Below are 18,806 nucleotides of genomic sequence, written 5' to 3'. Positions count from 1 at the left end.
TTGGGGGAACTTGGCGGGGGTAGAATGAAGAGATTGGGGGAACTGGGGCAAGTGAGAAGTTTCTAAAGCCAGTTTTCCACTGCCCGGTTTACCCAGGGAGAGGATAATGCTCCTTTCAGAAGGGACAGAACTGCTTTGTGAACATCAATTATGTTCCCACAGGAATTTGGGATAAAGTGTAAGCACAGCAATCTTTACCTGTACAAGCTGAATCAGGTGAACTGTCCATCGGTGAGATCACAGGGGACTGATCACTCTTTTTACAACCTGATTTGCCCTGTAAAAGGAAACCATGTACAAACATGATGATAATACAGACCCAGTGTCGCACATGTCAACACCCCACCCTGTGGCTGGAATATTCTGGCCCCTCCCACGGACAGAAACTTCTGGTTTGCTAAAGGCAACAGACTTTTAAATGGCCTGTCGCATTTTCCAGCTCTGTTAGGCTCTTTAACTCTCAACGATTCACCTGTCTCCACCCCTCCAACTTTATAACCCACTTCCACATTCTTTAATCAATAACTCGCCACAGCACTGACTGTACCCTCTCCACACCCTGGATACCCCCCACACTGACTGTACACTCTCCACACCCTGGTCACCCCCACACTGACTGTACCCTCTCCACACCCTGATCACCCCCACACTAACTGTACCCTCTCCACACCCTGGTCACCCCCACACTGACTGTACCCTCTCCACACCCTGATCACCCCCACACTGACTGTACCCTCTCCACACCCTGATCACCCCCACACTGACTGTACCCTCTCCACACCCTGGTCACCCCCACACTGACTGTACCCTCTCCACACCCTGATCACCCCCACACTGACTGTACCCTCTCCACACCCTGGTCACCCCCACACTGACTGTACCCTCTCCACACCCTGGTCACCCCCACACTGACTGTACCCTCTCCACACCCTGATCACCCCCACACTGACTGTACCCTCTCCACACCCTGGTCACCCCCACACTGACTGTACCCTCTCCACACCCTGGATACCCCCCAGCACTGACTGTACCCTCTCCACACCCTGGATACCCCCCACACTGACTGTACCCTCTCCACACCCTGGATACCCCCAGCACTGACTGTACCCTCTCCACACCCTGGTCACCCCCACACTGACTGTACCCTCTCCACACCCTGGATACGCCCCACTCTGACTGTACCCTCCCCACACCTGGATACGCCCCACACTGACTGTACCCTCTCCACACCCTGGATACCCCCCACACTGACTGTACCCTCTCCACACCCTGGATACCCCCCAGCACTGACTGTACCCTCTCCACACCCTGGATAGCCCCCACACTGACTGTACCCTCTCCACACCCTGGTCACCCCCACACTGACTGTACCCTCTCCACACCCTGATCACCCCCACACTGACTGTACCCTCTCCACACCCTGATCATCCCCACACTGACTGTACCCTCTCCACACCCTGGATACCCCAGCACTGACTGTACCCTCTCCACATCCTGGTCACCCCCACACTGACTGTACCCTCTCCACACCCTGGATACCCCCAGTACTGACTGTACCCTCTCCACACCCTGGTCACCCCCACACTGACTGTACCCTCTCCACACCCTGGATACGCCCCACGCTGACTGTACCCTCCCCACACCTGGATACACCCCACACTGACTGTACCCTCTCCACACCCTGATCACCCCCACACTGACTGTACCCTCTCCACACCCTGGTCACCCCCCACACTGACTGTACCCTCTCCACACCCTGGATACCCCCCACACTGACTGTACCCTCTCCACACCCTGGATACCCCCACACTGACTGTACCCTCTCCACACCCTGATCACCCCCACACTGACTGTACCCTCTCCACACCCTGGTCACCCCCCACACTGACTGTACCCTCTCCACACCCTGGATACCCCCACACTGACTGTACCCTCTCCATACCCTGGTCACCCCTCACACTGACTGTACCCTCTCCACACCCTGGATACCCCCAGTACTGACTGTACCCTCTCCACACCCTGGTCACCCCCACACTGACTGTACCCTCTCCACACCCTGGATACGCCCCACGCTGACTGTACCCTCCCCACACCTGGATACCCCCCACACTGACTGTACCCTCTCCACACCCTGATCACCCCCACACTGACTGTACCCTCTCCACACCCTGGATACCCCCCACACTGACTGTACCCTCTCCACACCCTGGATACCCCCACACTGACTGTACCCTCTCCACACCCTGATCACCCCCACACTGACTGTACCCTCTCCACACCCTGGTCACCCCCCACACTGACTGTACCCTCTCCACACCCTGGTCAGCCCCACACTGACTGTACCCTCTCCACACCCTGGATACCCCCCTCACTGACTGTACCCTCTCCACACCCTGGATACCCCCCAGCACTGACTGTACCCTCTCCGCACCCTGGTCTCCCGCAGCACTGACTGTACCCTCTCCGCACCCTGGTCTCCCCCAGCGCTGACTGTACCCGCTCTGTGTCCTGGTCCTTACCTGATTTGTTCTTGCTGAAGCCACGTTGTCAGTCTCAGGGTGCAGGCTGGATGCCATCATTGGATGGAGGCTGTTAGGTGGTGAGAGGAAGCTGAACCCTGAAGGCTTCTTCACATTTCCGGTGCCAGTGGGAGATGAGGCTGGTAAAGTACTGGGATTCGGGAGGTTACTGTTGGAGTTAGGCTGAGAACTCCTGCTCACAAATGCAATTTCCGCTGTCCCCTCTGACCTGAAACAGATGCATGAAGATCCACACTTTAAAAAAAACCATTCAAATGTGCTTACCTGTAATAATGAGCATGGTTTAAATCTCTTTGCAAACAAGCCTGGTAATACTTATAGCCCTCCATCCAAAATATCAGCACACAATCAGCCATGATCTTACTGAATAGCAGAAGAGGCTCGAGGGGCCGAATGGCCTTCTCCTGCTATCAATGCATATGTTCACAATGTGACATCCTCCGAAGGGGAATCAGACACAGATTCCAAATGGTCAAATATAAAGGGAATGTGGAAGTGACAAAGAAACAGGAGCGGGAGGCCCCTTAAACCAGCTCAGTTATTGAAAAAGCTGACAGTTTTTACCTGTACATCAAATCCATTTAACTACCTGTAAAATGTCCCATGCTGCTTCACAGCGAACAAATCAGGTAAGGACCAGGACACAGAGAGGGTACAGTCAGTGCTGGGGGAGACCAGGGTGCGGAGAGGGTACAGTCAGTACTGGGGGAGACCAGGGTGTGGAAAGGGTACAGTCAGTGCTGGGGGTCACCAGGACACGGAGAGGGTACAGTCAGTGCAGGGGGAGACCAGAGTGCGGAGAGGGTACAGTCAGTGCTGGGGGAGACCAGGGTGCGGAGAGGGTACAGTCAGCGCTGGGGGAGACCAGGGTGCAGAGAGGGTACAGTCAGCGCTGGGGGAGACCAGGGTGCAGAGAGGGTACAGTCAGTGCTGGGGGAGACCAGGGTGCGGAGAGGGTACAGTCAGCGCTGGGGGAGACCAGGGTGCAGAGAGGGTACACTCAGTGCTGGGGGTCAACAGGACACGGAGAGGGTACAGTCAGTGCTGGGGGAGACCAGGATGCAGAGAGGGTACAGTCAGCGCTGGGGGAGACCAGGGTGCGGAGAGGGTACAGTCAGTGCTGGGGGAGACCAGAGTGCGGAGAGGGTACAGTCAGCGCTGGGGGAGACCAGGGTGCGGAGAGGGTACAGTCAGCACTGGGGGAGACCAGTGTGCGGAGAGGGTACAGTCAGTGCTGGGGGTCACCAGGACACGGAGAGGGTACAGTCAGTGCTGGGGGAGACCAGGGTGCAGAGAGGGTACACTCAGTGCTGGGGGTCAACAGGACACGGAGAGGGTACAGTCAGTGCTGGGGGAGACCAGGGTGCGGAGAGGGTACAGTCAGCGCTGGGGGAGACCAGGGTGCGGAGAGGGTACAGTCAGCACTGGGGGGTATCCAGGGTGCGGAGAGGGTACAGTCAGCGCTGGGGGAGACCAGGGTGTGGAGAGGGTAGAGTCAGTACTGGGGGAGACCAGGGTGCGGAGAGGGTACAGTCAGTGCTGGGGGAGACCAGGGTGCGGAGAGGGTACAGTCAGTGCTGGGGGAGACCAGGGTGCAGAGAGGGTACAGTCAGTGCTGGGGGAGACCAGGGTGCAGAGAGGGTACAGTCAGTGCTGGGGGAGACCAGGGTGCAGAGAGGGTACAGTCAGTGCTGGGGGAGACCAGGGTGCAGAGAGGGTACAGTCAGTGCTGGGGGAGACCAGGGTGCGGAGAGGGTACAGTCAGTGCTGGGGGAGACCAGGGTGCAGAGAGGGTACAGTCAGTGCTGGGGGAGACCAGGGTGCAGAGAGGGTACAGTCAGTGCTGGGGGAGACCAGGGTGCGGAGAGGGTACAGTCAGTGCTGGGGGAGACCAGGGTGCAGAGAGGGTACAGTCAGTGCTGGGGGAGACCAGGACACGGAGAGGGTACAGTCAGTGCTGGGGGAGACCAGAGTGCAGAGAGGGTACACTCAGTGCTGGGGATCAACAGGACACGGAGAGGGTACAGTCAGCGCTGGGGGAGACCAGGGTGCGGAGAGGGTACAGTCAGTGCTGGGGGACCCAAGGGTGCGGAGAGGGTACACTCAGTGCTGGGGATCAACAGGACACGGAGAGGGTACAGTCAGCGCTGGGGGAGACCAGGGTGTGGAGAGGGTACAGTCAGTGCTGGGGGAGACCAGGGTGCAGAGAGGGTACAGTCAGTGCTGGGGGAGACCAGGATGTGGAGAGGGTACAGTCAGTGCTGGGGGAGACCAGAGTGCGGAGAGGGTACAGTCAGTGCTGGGGGAGACCAGGGTGCGGAGAGGGTACAGTCAGTGCTGGGGGAGACCAGGGTGCGGAGAGGGTACAGTCAGTGCTGGGGGAGACCAGGGTGAGGAGAGGGTACAGTCAGTGCTGGGGGAGACCAGAGTGCGGAGAGGGTACAGTCAGTGCTGGGGGTCACCAGGACACGGAGAGGGTACAGTCAGTGCTGGGGGAGACCAGGGTGCGGAGAGGGTACAGTCAGTGCTGGGGGAGACCAGGGTGCGGAGAGGGTACACTCAGTGCTGGGGGTCAACAGGACACGGAGAGGGTACAGTCAGTGCTGGGGGAGACCAGGGTGCAGAGAGGGTACAGTCAGTGCTGGGGGAGACCAGGGTGCGGAGAGGGTACAGTCAGTGCTGGGGGAGACCAGAGTGTGGAGAGGGTACAGTCAGTGCTGGGGGAGACCAGGGTGCGGAGAGGGTACACTCAGTGCTGGGGGTCAACAGGACACGGAGAGGGTACAGTCAGTGCTGGGGGAGACCAGGGTGCGGAGAGGGTACACTCAGTGCTGGGGGTCAACAGGACACGGAGAGGGTACAGTCAGTGCTGGGGGAGACCAGGGTGCGGAGAGGGTACACTCAGTGCTGGGGGTCAACAGGACACGGAGAGGGTACAGTCAGTGCTGGGGGAGACCAGGGTGCGGAGAGGGTACAGTCAGCGCTGGGGGAGACCAGGGTGCAGAGAGGGTACAGTCAGTGCTGGGGGAGACCAGGATGTGGAGAGGGTACAGTCAGTGCTGGGGGAGACCAGAGTGCGGAGAGGGTACAGTCAGTGCTGGGGGAGACCAGGGTGCGGAGAGGGTACAGTCAGTGCTGGGGGAGACCAGGGTGCGGAGAGGGTACAGTCAGTGCTGGGGGAGACCAGGGTGAGGAGAGGGTACAGTCAGTGCTGGGGGAGACCAGAGTGCGGAGAGGGTACAGTCAGTGCTGGGGGTCACCAGGACACGGAGAGGGTACAGTCAGTGCTGGGGGAGACCAGGGTGCGGAGAGGGTACAGTCAGTGCTGGGGGAGACCAGGGTGCGGAGAGGGTACACTCAGTGCTGGGGGTCAACAGGACACGGAGAGGGTACAGTCAGTGCTGGGGGAGACCAGGGTGCAGAGAGGGTACAGTCAGTGCTGGGGGAGACCAGGGTGCGGAGAGGGTACAGTCAGTGCTGGGGGAGACCAGAGTGTGGAGAGGGTACAGTCAGTGCTGGGGGAGACCAGGGTGCGGAGAGGGTACACTCAGTGCTGGGGGTCAACAGGACACGGAGAGGGTACAGTCAGTGCTGGGGGAGACCAGGATGCAGAGAGGGTACAGTCAGCGCTGGGGGAGACCAGGGTGCGGAGAGGGTACAGTCAGTGCTGGGGGAGACCAGAGTGCGGAGAGGGTACAGTCAGCGCTGGGGGAGACCAGGGTGCGGAGAGGGTACAGTCAGCACTGGGGGAGACCAGGGTGCGGAGAGGGTACAGTCAGTGCTGGGGGTCACCAGGACACGGAGAGGGTACAGTCAGTGCTGGAGGAGACCAGGGTGCAGAGAGGGTACACTCAGTGCTGGGGGTCAACAGGACACGGAGAGGGTACAGTCAGTGCTGGGGGAGACCAGGGTGCGGAGAGGGTACAGTCAGCGCTGGGGGAGACCAGGGTGCGGAGAGGGTACAGTCAGCACTGGGGGGTATCCAGGGTGCGGAGAGGGTACAGTCAGCGCTGGGGGAGACCAGGGTGTGGAGAGGGTAGAGTCAGTACTGGGGGAGACCAGGGTGCGGAGAGGGTACAGTCAGTGCTGGGGGAGACCAGGGTGCGGAGAGGGTGCAGTCAGTGCTGGGGGAGACCAGGGTGCAGAGAGGGTACAGTCAGTGCTGGGGGAGACCAGGGTGCAGAGAGGGTACAGTCAGTGCTGGGGGAGACCAGGGTGCAGAGAGGGTACAGTCAGTGCTGGGGGAGACCAGGGTGCAGAGAGGGTACAGTCAGTGCTGGGGGAGACCAGGGTGCGGAGAGGGTACAGTCAGTGCTGGGGGAGACCAGGGTGCAGAGAGGGTACAGTCAGTGCTGGGGGAGACCAGGGTGCAGAGAGGGTACAGTCAGTGCTGGGGGAGACCAGGGTGCGGAGAGGGTACAGTCAGTGCTGGGGGAGACCAGGGTGCAGAGAGGGTACAGTCAGTGCTGGGGGAGACCAGGACACGGAGAGGGTACAGTCAGTGCTGGGGGAGACCAGAGTGCAGAGAGGGTACACTCAGTGCTGGGGATCAACAGGACACGGAGAGGGTACAGTCAGCGCTGGGGGAGACCAGGGTGCGGAGAGGGTACAGTCAGTGCTGGGGGAGACCAGGGTGCGGAGAGGGTACACTCAGTGCTGGGGATCAACAGGACACGGAGAGGGTACAGTCAGCGCTGGGGGAGACCAGGGTGTGGAGAGGGTACAGTCAGTGCTGGGGGAGACCAGGGTGCAGAGAGGGTACAGTCAGTGCTGGGGGAGACCAGGATGTGGAGAGGGTACAGTCAGTGCTGGGGGAGACCAGAGTGCGGAGAGGGTACAGTCAGTGCTGGGGGAGACCAGGGTGCGGAGAGGGTACAGTCAGTGCTGGGGGAGACCAGGGTGCGGAGAGGGTACAGTCAGTGCTGGGGGAGACCAGGGTGAGGAGAGGGTACAGTCAGTGCTGGGGGAGACCAGAGTGCGGAGAGGGTACAGTCAGTGCTGGGGGTCACCAGGACACGGAGAGGGTACAGTCAGTGCTGGGGGAGACCAGGGTGCGGAGAGGGTACAGTCAGTGCTGGGGGAGACCAGAGTGTGGAGAGGGTACAGTCAGTGCTGGGGGAGACCAGGGTGCGGAGAGGGTACACTCAGTGCTGGGGGTCAACAGGACACGGAGAGGGTACAGTCAGTGCTGGGGGAGACCAGGATGCAGAGAGGGTACAGTCAGTGCTGGGGGAGACCAGGGTGCGGAGAGGGTACAGTCAGTGCTGGGGGAGACCAGAGTGCGGAGAGGGTACAGTCAGCGCTGCGGGAGACCAGGGTGCGGAGAGGGTACAGTCAGCACTGGGGGAGACCAGGGTGCGGAGAGGGTACAGTCAGTGCTGGGGGTCACCAGGACACGGAGAGGGTACAGTCAGTGCTGGAGGAGACCAGGGTGCAGAGAGGGTACACTCAGTGCTGGGGGTCAACAGGACACGGAGAGGGTACAGTCAGTGCTGGGGGAGACCAGGGTGCGGAGAGGGTACAGTCAGCGCTGGGGGAGACCAGGGTGCGGAGAGGGTACAGTCAGCACTGGGGGGTATCCAGGGTGCGGAGAGGGTACAGTCAGCGCTGGGGGAGACCAGGGTGTGGAGAGGGTAGAGTCAGTACTGGGGGAGACCAGGGTGCGGAGAGGGTACAGTCAGTGCTGGGGGAGACCAGGGTGCGGAGAGGGTGCAGTCAGTGCTGGGGGAGACCAGGGTGCAGAGAGGGTACAGTCAGTGCTGGGGGAGACCAGGGTGCAGAGAGGGTACAGTCAGTGCTGGGGGAGACCAGGGTGCAGAGAGGGTACAGTCAGTGCTGGGGGAGACCAGGGTGCAGAGAGGGTACAGTCAGTGCTGGGGGAGACCAGGGTGCGGAGAGGGTACAGTCAGTGCTGGGGGAGACCAGGGTGCAGAGAGGGTACAGTCAGTGCTGGGGGAGACCAGGGTGCAGAGAGGGTACAGTCAGTGCTGGGGGAGACCAGGGTGCGGAGAGGGTACAGTCAGTGCTGGGGGAGACCAGGGTGCAGAGAGGGTACAGTCAGTGCTGGGGGAGACCAGGACACGGAGAGGGTACAGTCAGTGCTGGGGGAGACCAGAGTGCAGAGAGGGTACACTCAGTGCTGGGGATCAACAGGACACGGAGAGGGTACAGTCAGCGCTGGGGGAGACCAGGGTGCGGAGAGGGTACAGTCAGTGCTGGGGGAGACCAGGGTGCGGAGAGGGTACACTCAGTGCTGGGGATCAACAGGACACGGAGAGGGTACAGTCAGCGCTGGGGGAGACCAGGGTGTGGAGAGGGTACAGTCAGTGCTGGGGGAGACCAGGGTGCAGAGAGGGTACAGTCAGTGCTGGGGGAGACCAGGATGTGGAGAGGGTACAGTCAGTGCTGGGGGAGACCAGAGTGCGGAGAGGGTACAGTCAGTGCTGGGGGAGACCAGGGTGCGGAGAGGGTACAGTCAGTGCTGGGGGAGACCAGGGTGCGGAGAGGGTACAGTCAGTGCTGGGGGAGACCAGGGTGAGGAGAGGGTACAGTCAGTGCTGGGGGAGACCAGAGTGCGGAGAGGGTACAGTCAGTGCTGGGGGTCACCAGGACACGGAGAGGGTACAGTCAGTGCTGGGGGAGACCAGGGTGCAGAGAGGGTACAGTCAGTGCTGGGGGAGACCAGGGTGCAGAGAGGGTACAGTCAGTGCTGGGGGAGACCAGGGTGCGGAGAGGGTACAGTCAGTGCTGGGGGAGACCAGGGTGCAGAGAGGGTACAGTCAGTGCTGGGGGAGACCAGGGTGCAGAGAGGGTACAGTCAGTGCTGGGGGAGACCAGGGTGCGGAGAGGGTACAGTCAGTGCTGGGGGAGACCAGGGTGCAGAGAGGGTACAGTCAGTGCTGGGGGAGACCAGGACACGGAGAGGGTACAGTCAGTGCTGGGGGAGACCAGAGTGCAGAGAGGGTACACTCAGTGCTGGGGATCAACAGGACACGGAGAGGGTACAGTCAGCGCTGGGGGAGACCAGGGTGCGGAGAGGGTACAGTCAGTGCTGGGGGAGACCAGGGTGCGGAGAGGGTACACTCAGTGCTGGGGATCAACAGGACACGGAGAGGGTACAGTCAGCGCTGGGGGAGACCAGGGTGTGGAGAGGGTACAGTCAGTGCTGGGGGAGACCAGGGTGCAGAGAGGGTACAGTCAGTGCTGGGGGAGACCAGGATGTGGAGAGGGTACAGTCAGTGCTGGGGGAGACCAGAGTGCGGAGAGGGTACAGTCAGTGCTGGGGGAGACCAGGGTGCGGAGAGGGTACAGTCAGTGCTGGGGGAGACCAGGGTGCGGAGAGGGTACAGTCAGTGCTGGGGGAGACCAGGGTGAGGAGAGGGTACAGTCAGTGCTGGGGGAGACCAGAGTGCGGAGAGGGTACAGTCAGTGCTGGGGGTCACCAGGACACGGAGAGGGTACAGTCAGTGCTGGGGGAGACCAGGGTGCGGAGAGGGTACAGTCAGTGCTGGGGGAGACCAGAGTGTGGAGAGGGTACAGTCAGTGCTGGGGGAGACCAGGGTGCGGAGAGGGTACACTCAGTGCTGGGGGTCAACAGGACACGGAGAGGGTACAGTCAGTGCTGGGGGAGACCAGGATGCAGAGAGGGTACAGTCAGCGCTGGGGGAGACCAGGGTGCGGAGAGGGTACAGTCAGTGCTGGGGGAGACCAGAGTGCGGAGAGGGTACAGTCAGCGCTGCGGGAGACCAGGGTGCGGAGAGGGTACAGTCAGCACTGGGGGAGACCAGGGTGCGGAGAGGGTACAGTCAGTGCTGGGGGTCACCAGGACACGGAGAGGGTACAGTCAGTGCTGGAGGAGACCAGGGTGCAGAGAGGGTACACTCAGTGCTGGGGGTCAACAGGACACGGAGAGGGTACAGTCAGTGCTGGGGGAGACCAGGGTGCGGAGAGGGTACAGTCAGCGCTGGGGGAGACCAGGGTGCGGAGAGGGTACAGTCAGCACTGGGGGGTATCCAGGGTGCGGAGAGGGTACAGTCAGCGCTGGGGGAGACCAGGGTGTGGAGAGGGTAGAGTCAGTACTGGGGGAGACCAGGGTGCGGAGAGGGTACAGTCAGTGCTGGGGGAGACCAGGGTGCGGAGAGGGTGCAGTCAGTGCTGGGGGAGACCAGGGTGCAGAGAGGGTACAGTCAGTGCTGGGGGAGACCAGGGTGCAGAGAGGGTACAGTCAGTGCTGGGGGAGACCAGGGTGCAGAGAGGGTACAGTCAGTGCTGGGGGAGACCAGGGTGCAGAGAGGGTACAGTCAGTGCTGGGGGAGACCAGGGTGCGGAGAGGGTACAGTCAGTGCTGGGGGAGACCAGGGTGCAGAGAGGGTACAGTCAGTGCTGGGGGAGACCAGGGTGCAGAGAGGGTACAGTCAGTGCTGGGGGAGACCAGGGTGCGGAGAGGGTACAGTCAGTGCTGGGGGAGACCAGGGTGCAGAGAGGGTACAGTCAGTGCTGGGGGAGACCAGGACACGGAGAGGGTACAGTCAGTGCTGGGGGAGACCAGAGTGCAGAGAGGGTACACTCAGTGCTGGGGATCAACAGGACACGGAGAGGGTACAGTCAGCGCTGGGGGAGACCAGGGTGCGGAGAGGGTACAGTCAGTGCTGGGGGAGACCAGGGTGCGGAGAGGGTACACTCAGTGCTGGGGATCAACAGGACACGGAGAGGGTACAGTCAGCGCTGGGGGAGACCAGGGTGTGGAGAGGGTACAGTCAGTGCTGGGGGAGACCAGGGTGCAGAGAGGGTACAGTCAGTGCTGGGGGAGACCAGGATGTGGAGAGGGTACAGTCAGTGCTGGGGGAGACCAGAGTGCGGAGAGGGTACAGTCAGTGCTGGGGGAGACCAGGGTGCGGAGAGGGTACAGTCAGTGCTGGGGGAGACCAGGGTGCGGAGAGGGTACAGTCAGTGCTGGGGGAGACCAGGGTGAGGAGAGGGTACAGTCAGTGCTGGGGGAGACCAGAGTGCGGAGAGGGTACAGTCAGTGCTGGGGGTCACCAGGACACGGAGAGGGTACAGTCAGTGCTGGGGGAGACCAGGGTGCGGAGAGGGTACAGTCAGTGCTGGGGGAGACCAGGGTGCGGAGAGGGTACAGTCAGTGCTGGGGGAGACCAGAGTGCGGAGAGGGTACAGTCAGCGCTGGGGGAGACCAGGGTGCGGAGAGGGTACAGTCAGCACTGGGGGAGACCAGGGTGCGGAGAGGGTACAGTCAGTGCTGGGGGTCACCAGGACACGGAGAGGGTACAGTCAGTGCTGGAGGAGACCAGGGTGCAGAGAGGGTACACTCAGTGCTGGGGGTCAACAGGACACGGAGAGGGTACAGTCAGTGCTGGGGGAGACCAGGGTGCGGAGAGGGTACAGTCAGCGCTGGGGGAGACCAGGGTGCGGAGAGGGTACAGTCAGCACTGGGGGGTATCCAGGGTGCGGAGAGGGTACAGTCAGCGCTGGGGGAGACCAGGGTGTGGAGAGGGTAGAGTCAGTACTGGGGGAGACCAGGGTGCGGAGAGGGTACAGTCAGTGCTGGGGGAGACCAGGGTGCGGAGAGGGTGCAGTCAGTGCTGGGGGAGACCAGGGTGCAGAGAGGGTACAGTCAGTGCTGGGGGAGACCAGGGTGCAGAGAGGGTACAGTCAGTGCTGGGGGAGACCAGGGTGCAGAGAGGGTACAGTCAGTGCTGGGGGAGACCAGGGTGCAGAGAGGGTACAGTCAGTGCTGGGGGAGACCAGGGTGCGGAGAGGGTACAGTCAGTGCTGGGGGAGACCAGGGTGCAGAGAGGGTACAGTCAGTGCTGGGGGAGACCAGGGTGCAGAGAGGGTACAGTCAGTGCTGGGGGAGACCAGGGTGCGGAGAGGGTACAGTCAGTGCTGGGGGAGACCAGGGTGCAGAGAGGGTACAGTCAGTGCTGGGGGAGACCAGGACACGGAGAGGGTACAGTCAGTGCTGGGGGAGACCAGAGTGCAGAGAGGGTACACTCAGTGCTGGGGATCAACAGGACACGGAGAGGGTACAGTCAGCGCTGGGGGAGACCAGGGTGCGGAGAGGGTACAGTCAGTGCTGGGGGAGACCAGGGTGCGGAGAGGGTACACTCAGTGCTGGGGATCAACAGGACACGGAGAGGGTACAGTCAGCGCTGGGGGAGACCAGGGTGTGGAGAGGGTACAGTCAGTGCTGGGGGAGACCAGGGTGCAGAGAGGGTACAGTCAGTGCTGGGGGAGACCAGGATGTGGAGAGGGTACAGTCAGTGCTGGGGGAGACCAGAGTGCGGAGAGGGTACAGTCAGTGCTGGGGGAGACCAGGGTGCGGAGAGGGTACAGTCAGTGCTGGGGGAGACCAGGGTGCGGAGAGGGTACAGTCAGTGCTGGGGGAGACCAGGGTGAGGAGAGGGTACAGTCAGTGCTGGGGGAGACCAGAGTGCGGAGAGGGTACAGTCAGTGCTGGGGGTCACCAGGACACGGAGAGGGTACAGTCAGTGCTGGGGGAGACCAGGGTGCGGAGAGGGTACAGTCAGTGCTGGGGGAGACCAGGGTGCGGAGAGGGTACACTCAGTGCTGGGGGTCAACAGGACACGGAGAGGGTACAGTCAGTGCTGGGGGAGACCAGGGTGCAGAGAGGGTACAGTCAGTGCTGGGGGAGACCAGGGTGCGGAGAGGGTACACTCAGTGCTGGGGGAGACCAGAGTGTGGAGAGGGTACAGTCAGTGCTGGGGGAGACCAGGGTGCGGAGAGGGTACACTCAGTGCTGGGGGTCAACAGGACACGGAGAGGGTACAGTCAGTGCTGGGGGAGACCAGGGTGCGGAGAGGGTACACTCAGTGCTGGGGGTCAACAGGACACGGAGAGGGTACAGTCAGTGCTGGGGGAGACCAGGGTGCGGAGAGGGTACACTCAGTGCTGGGGGTCAACAGGACACGGAGAGGGTACAGTCAGTGCTGGGGGAGACCAGGGTGCGGAGAGGGTACAGTCAGCGCTGGGGGAGACCAGGGTGCAGAGAGGGTACAGTCAGTGCTGGGGGAGACCAGGATGTGGAGAGGGTACAGTCAGTGCTGGGGGAGACCAGAGTGCGGAGAGGGTACAGTCAGTGCTGGGGGAGACCAGGGTGCGGAGAGGGTACAGTCAGTGCTGGGGGAGACCAGGGTGCGGAGAGGGTACAGTCAGTGCTGGGGGAGACCAGGGTGAGGAGAGGGTACAGTCAGTGCTGGGGGAGACCAGAGTGCGGAGAGGGTACAGTCAGTGCTGGGGGTCACCAGGACACGGAGAGGGTACAGTCAGTGCTGGGGGAGACCAGGGTGCGGAGAGGGTACAGTCAGTGCTGGGGGAGACCAGGGTGCGGAGAGGGTACACTCAGTGCTGGGGGTCAACAGGACACGGAGAGGGTACAGTCAGTGCTGGGGGAGACCAGGGTGCAGAGAGGGTACAGTCAGTGCTGGGGGAGACCAGGGTGCGGAGAGGGTACAGTCAGTGCTGGGGGAGACCAGAGTGTGGAGAGGGTACAGTCAGTGCTGGGGGAGACCAGGGTGCGGAGAGGGTACACTCAGTTCTGGGGGTCAACAGGACACGGAGAGGGTACAGTCAGTGCTGGGGGAGACCAGGGTGCGGAGAGGGTACACTCAGTGCTGGGGGTCAACAGGACACGGAGAGGGTACAGTCAGTGCTGGGGGAGACCAGGGTGCGGAGAGGGTACAGTCAGCGCTGGGGGAGACCAGGGTGCAGAGAGGGTACAGTCAGCGCTGTGGGAGACCAGGGTGCGGAGAGGGTACAGTCAGCGCTGGGGGAGACCAGGGTGCGGAGAGGGTACAGTCAGTGCTGGGGGAGTCCAGAGTGCGGAGAGGGTACAGTCAGCGCTGGGGGAGACCAGGATGTGGAGAGGGTACAGTCAGTACTGGGGGAGACCAGGGTGCGGAGAGGGTACAGTCAGTACTGGGGGAGACCAGGATGTGGAGAGGGTACAGTCAGTACTGGGGGAGACCAGGATGTGGAGAGGGTACAGTCAGTACTGGGGGAGACCAGGATGTGGAGAGGGTACAGTCAGTACTGGGGGAGACCAGGGTGCGGAGAGGGTACAGTCAGTACTGGGGGAGACCAGGGTGCGGAGAGGGTACAGTCAGTGCTGGGGGAGACCAGGGTGCGGAGAGGGTACAGTCAGCGCTGGGGGAGACCAGGGTGCGGAGAGGGTACAGTCAGTGCTGGGGGAGACCAGGGTGCGGAGAGGGTACATCAAACAGTGTCTGACAGCAAAGCCACACAAGGAGATACTAGGACAGGTAATCAAAAGCTTGGTCCAGGAGGAAGGTTTAAACAGCGTCTTAAAGGAGAGGGAGGGAGACAGACAAAGAGGTTTGAACGGGAAATTCCAGAGCCCAGGGCTGTGGCAGCTGAATGCATGGGGCCCGCTGATGGTGCAGTAATTAAAGCGGGGGATTCTCAAGAGGCCGGAGTTAGAGGAATGCAGGGATCTTGGAGGGTTGTCTCTTAACTGCCCTCAGAAGGGCAGGTAGGGATGGGCAACAAATGCTGGCCATGCCAGTGACGCCCACATCCCATGAAAGAATCTATGTACGGTGGGGCTGGAGGAGGTTACAGGGGTGGGGAGGTGGGTCGGGAGGAGGATCTGATAACAAGGATGGGAGTTTTAAAATCGAGGTGTTGCTTAACCGGGAACCAATGAAGATTAGCGAGTGTAGAGGTGATTAGGTGAACAGGAATCGGTGTGGGTTAGGACCTGGTGTTTTAAGATGGTCACTAAAAAATCCACACAACAATGTAGGAGAAACTTCTTTAACGGAGAGCGGCTAAATTGTAGAATTGACCACCACAAAGAATAGTTTAAGGCAAATGGCAGAAGAGCATTTTAGGAAAAGCTAGATAAGCACACGAGGGTGGAAGGAATAGAAAGATATGTTGATATGGTAAGATGAAGTGGAGTGGGAAGAACATCAGCATGGACCAGTTGGGCCAAATGGCCTGTTTCTGTGCTGTAAAGTCTATATAATTCTATGTAAACAGTGCAGTGTTTATATGTGCTATCTGTGAGACTCAACAATACTTCGTAGCCCAGCCCATGTCATATTGCAGTACACACCTCAGTTTCAACCTGGTCAGAATGCTCTTGGCCTCTTCATGTGTAACCGAAATCAGGGACTCCTTGTTTATGGACACCAGTTGGTCTCCGGGTTGTAATCTTCCATCCTGTGGGTAACACAAATAACATGTTATAGGAAGTGGAGTGAGAGGGAGCCGGGTGACAGTGAGCAGATACAGGACCAGGAGAAGGTGCTGGGGGGCAGTGAGCAGATACAGGACCAGGAGAAGGTGCTGGGAGGGTAGTGAGCAGATACAGGACCAGGAGAAGGTGCTGGGGGGCAGGGAGCAGATACAAGACCAGGAGAAGGTGCTGGCGGACAGAGGGCAGATACAGGACCAGGAGAAGGTGCTGGGGGGCAGTGAGCAGATACAGGACCAGGAGAAGGTGCTCGGGGGGCAGTGAGCAGATACAGGACCAGGAGAAGGTGCTGGGGGGCAGTGAGCAGATACAGGACCAGAGAGGTGCTGGGGACAGTGACAACCAGGAGAAGGTGCTGGAGGGCAATGAGCAGATACAAGACCAGGAGAGGGTGCTGGCGGACAGAGGGCAGATACAGGACCAGGAGAAGGTGCTGGGGGGCAGTGAGCAGATACAGGACCAGGAGAAGGTGCTCGGGGGGCAGTGAGCAGATACAGGACCAGGAGAAGGTGCTGGGGGGCAGTGTGCAGATACAGGACCAGGAGAAGGTGCTGGGGGGACAGTGAGCAGATACAGGACCAGGAGAAGGTGCTGGAGGGCAATGAGCAGATACAAGACCAGGAGAGGGTGCTGGCAGACAGAGGGCAGATACAGGACCAGGAGAAGGTGCTGGGGGGCAGTGAGCAGATACAGGGGTTGCAGAGGGTGCTGGGGGCAGAGGGCAGATACAGGATCAGGAGAGGGTGCTGCGGGCAGTGAGCAAATACAGGACCAAGAGAGGGTGCCTTGGGCAATGAGCAGATACAGGACCAGGAGAGGGTGCTGGGGACATGAGCAGATACAGGTTAGGCGAAAGTGCTGAGGGTAGTGAGCGGATACAGCGGTAGGAGAAGGTGCTGGGGGCAGTGAGCAGGTACAGGGGTAGGAGAGGGTGCTGTGGGGTAGTGAACAGATACAGGTTAGGAGAGGGTGCTGAAGGGTAGTGAGTGGATACAGGTTAGGAAAAGGTGCTGTGGGGTAGTGAGCGGATACAGGTTAGGAGAGGGTGCTGAAGGGTAGTGAGTGGATACAGGTTAGGAAAAGGTGCTGTGGGGTAGTGAGCGGATACAGGTTAGGAGAGGGTGCTGCAGGGTAGTGAGCGGATACAGGTTAGGAGAGGGTGCTGCAGGGTAGTGAGCGGATACAGGTTAGGAGAGGGTGCTGTGGGGTAGTGAGCAGATACAGGTTAGGAGAGGGTGCTGAAGGGCAGTGAGCGGATACAGGTTAGGAGAGGGTGCTGCAGGGCAGTGAGCGGATACAGGTTAGGAGAGGGTGCTGCAGGACAGTGAGCAGATACAGGTTAGGAGAGGGTGCTACGGGGTAGTGAGCGGATACAGGTTAGGAGAGGGTGCTGCAGGGTAGTGAGCAGATACAGGTTAGGAGAGGATGCTGCAGGGTAGTGAGCGGATACAGGTTGGGAGAGGATGCTGCAGGGTAGTGAGCGGATACAGGTTAGGAGAGGGTGCTGCAGGGTAGTGAGCGGATACAGGTTAGGAGAGGGTGCTATGGGGTAGTGAGCAGATACAGGTTAGGAGAGGGTGCTATGGGGTAGTGAGCGGATACAGGTTAGGAGAGGGTGCTATGGGGTAGTGAGCAGATACAGGTTAGGAGAGGGTGCTATGGGGTAGTGAGAGGATACAGGTTAGGAGAGGGTGCTGCAGTGCAGTGAGCGGATACAGGTTAAGAGAGGGTGCTGTGGGGTAGTGAGCAGATACAGGTTAGGAGAGGGTGCTGAAGGGTAGTGAGCGGATACAGGTTAGGAAAGGGTGCTGCAGGGTAGTGAGCGGATACAGGAATGGGGACAGTAAATTTTTTTTTCATTCGTTCATGGGATGTGGGCCGCCCTGGCTAGGCCAACATTTATTGCCCATCCCTAACTGCCCTTGTTCAGTGGGCATCTAAGAGTCAATCACATGACTGTGGGTCTGGAGTCACATGTAGGCTAGACCAGGTAAGGAGGGCAGATTTCCTTCCCTAAAGGGCATTAGTGAACCAGATGGATTTTTATGACAATCGACAATGGTTTCATGGTCATCACCAGATCTTTAACTCCAGATTTTTATTAAATTCAAATTCCACCATCTGTCCTGGTGGGAATCAAACCCGGGTCCCCAGAGCATTACCCTGTGTCCCAGGATTACTAGCCCAGTGACTACACCACTATGCCACTAGCTCCCCTAACCAGGAACGAAAGCAGATACTTCCTTTCCCTTTTACTTTCCTCGCGATGAGGATGAGCATTGAGTGTGATAGGATTGGCCAACTCCACACACACCTACCCCCTATATTTTCAAAGTGCAGCATCAATGCTTTGAAATGCAGAGGTGGACGAGTGGGTCAGTCATGACAACATCAGCTTTGTGCAAATGTCTTGTGGGGATCTTAAAATGGTTAATTCTCACGCAGACCCTTCAGCAAATCACTCAGGATCAGATTGAGGCGTCAGTCTCACAGAAACGATCCCAGTGATATCATTCAGAGTGATTTATATGCAGGATTAGCTCCATAAACTTGCCAGATATGCACCTGCCAAGGTTAATGCATTATAACAGCTGGATTCTCTCAATGTCTCTCTCTCTCCTGCACAAAATTTCCCTCCAGTTTCTCCTTGCCACCTTGAAAGTACTAACTCTCACTGTGTCCTGCTCCTAGGCCAAAGCCCGCCCTCTAATGTACCACGGAGACAACCTTCAAGTGACTGTTTGTACGTCAGACTGCATTACAGCCAAGATCGCACCCACCCGGACGAGAGTCGGGGGAGGGAAGGTCAATAGTCAAAGTCCATGCAGCGCACGGCTGACCTTTCCTCTCGCTGGCCTGGGGAATAGAGAGGCCAGTTATAGTTCACCGATGGTGGACACAATTTTCAACTTAATTATTAAACCTGAATGATCCTCAATGTAGGTTTTGATCAAATAAGCCTGCAGGACAGCAGCTACAGTGAGGGGGAGGTAACAGGGCTCCTTTCA

At 59.7% G+C, this 18,806-nt stretch overlaps 1 protein-coding gene across 6 annotated transcripts in view; it reads right to left on the bottom strand.

The window, feature by feature from the left end:
* The window catches only part of stxbp4 (syntaxin binding protein 4), a 253,195-nt gene that overhangs the window by 169,194 nt on the left and 65,195 nt on the right, over positions 1-18,806 (bottom strand). For all 6 annotated transcript variants that reach the window (XM_041217070.1, XM_041217068.1, XM_041217069.1 and 3 more), the window contains 3 exons: positions 15,658-15,764; positions 2,520-2,748; positions 199-277 (listed from right to left, as the gene is read on the bottom strand). In XM_041217070.1, the coding sequence (XP_041073004.1) occupies positions 199-277; positions 2,520-2,748; positions 15,658-15,764 (415 nt within the window). The remainder of the gene's footprint in view (positions 1-198; positions 278-2,519; positions 2,749-15,657; positions 15,765-18,806) is intronic.

Source organism: Carcharodon carcharias, chromosome 22 (genome assembly GCF_017639515.1).
Source record: "Carcharodon carcharias isolate sCarCar2 chromosome 22, sCarCar2.pri, whole genome shotgun sequence".
Lineage (NCBI taxonomy): Eukaryota > Metazoa > Chordata > Chondrichthyes > Lamniformes > Lamnidae > Carcharodon > Carcharodon carcharias.
The sequence above is the reverse complement of the archived record's forward strand: the minus strand, read 5'-3'. Positions and strand labels throughout refer to the sequence as shown.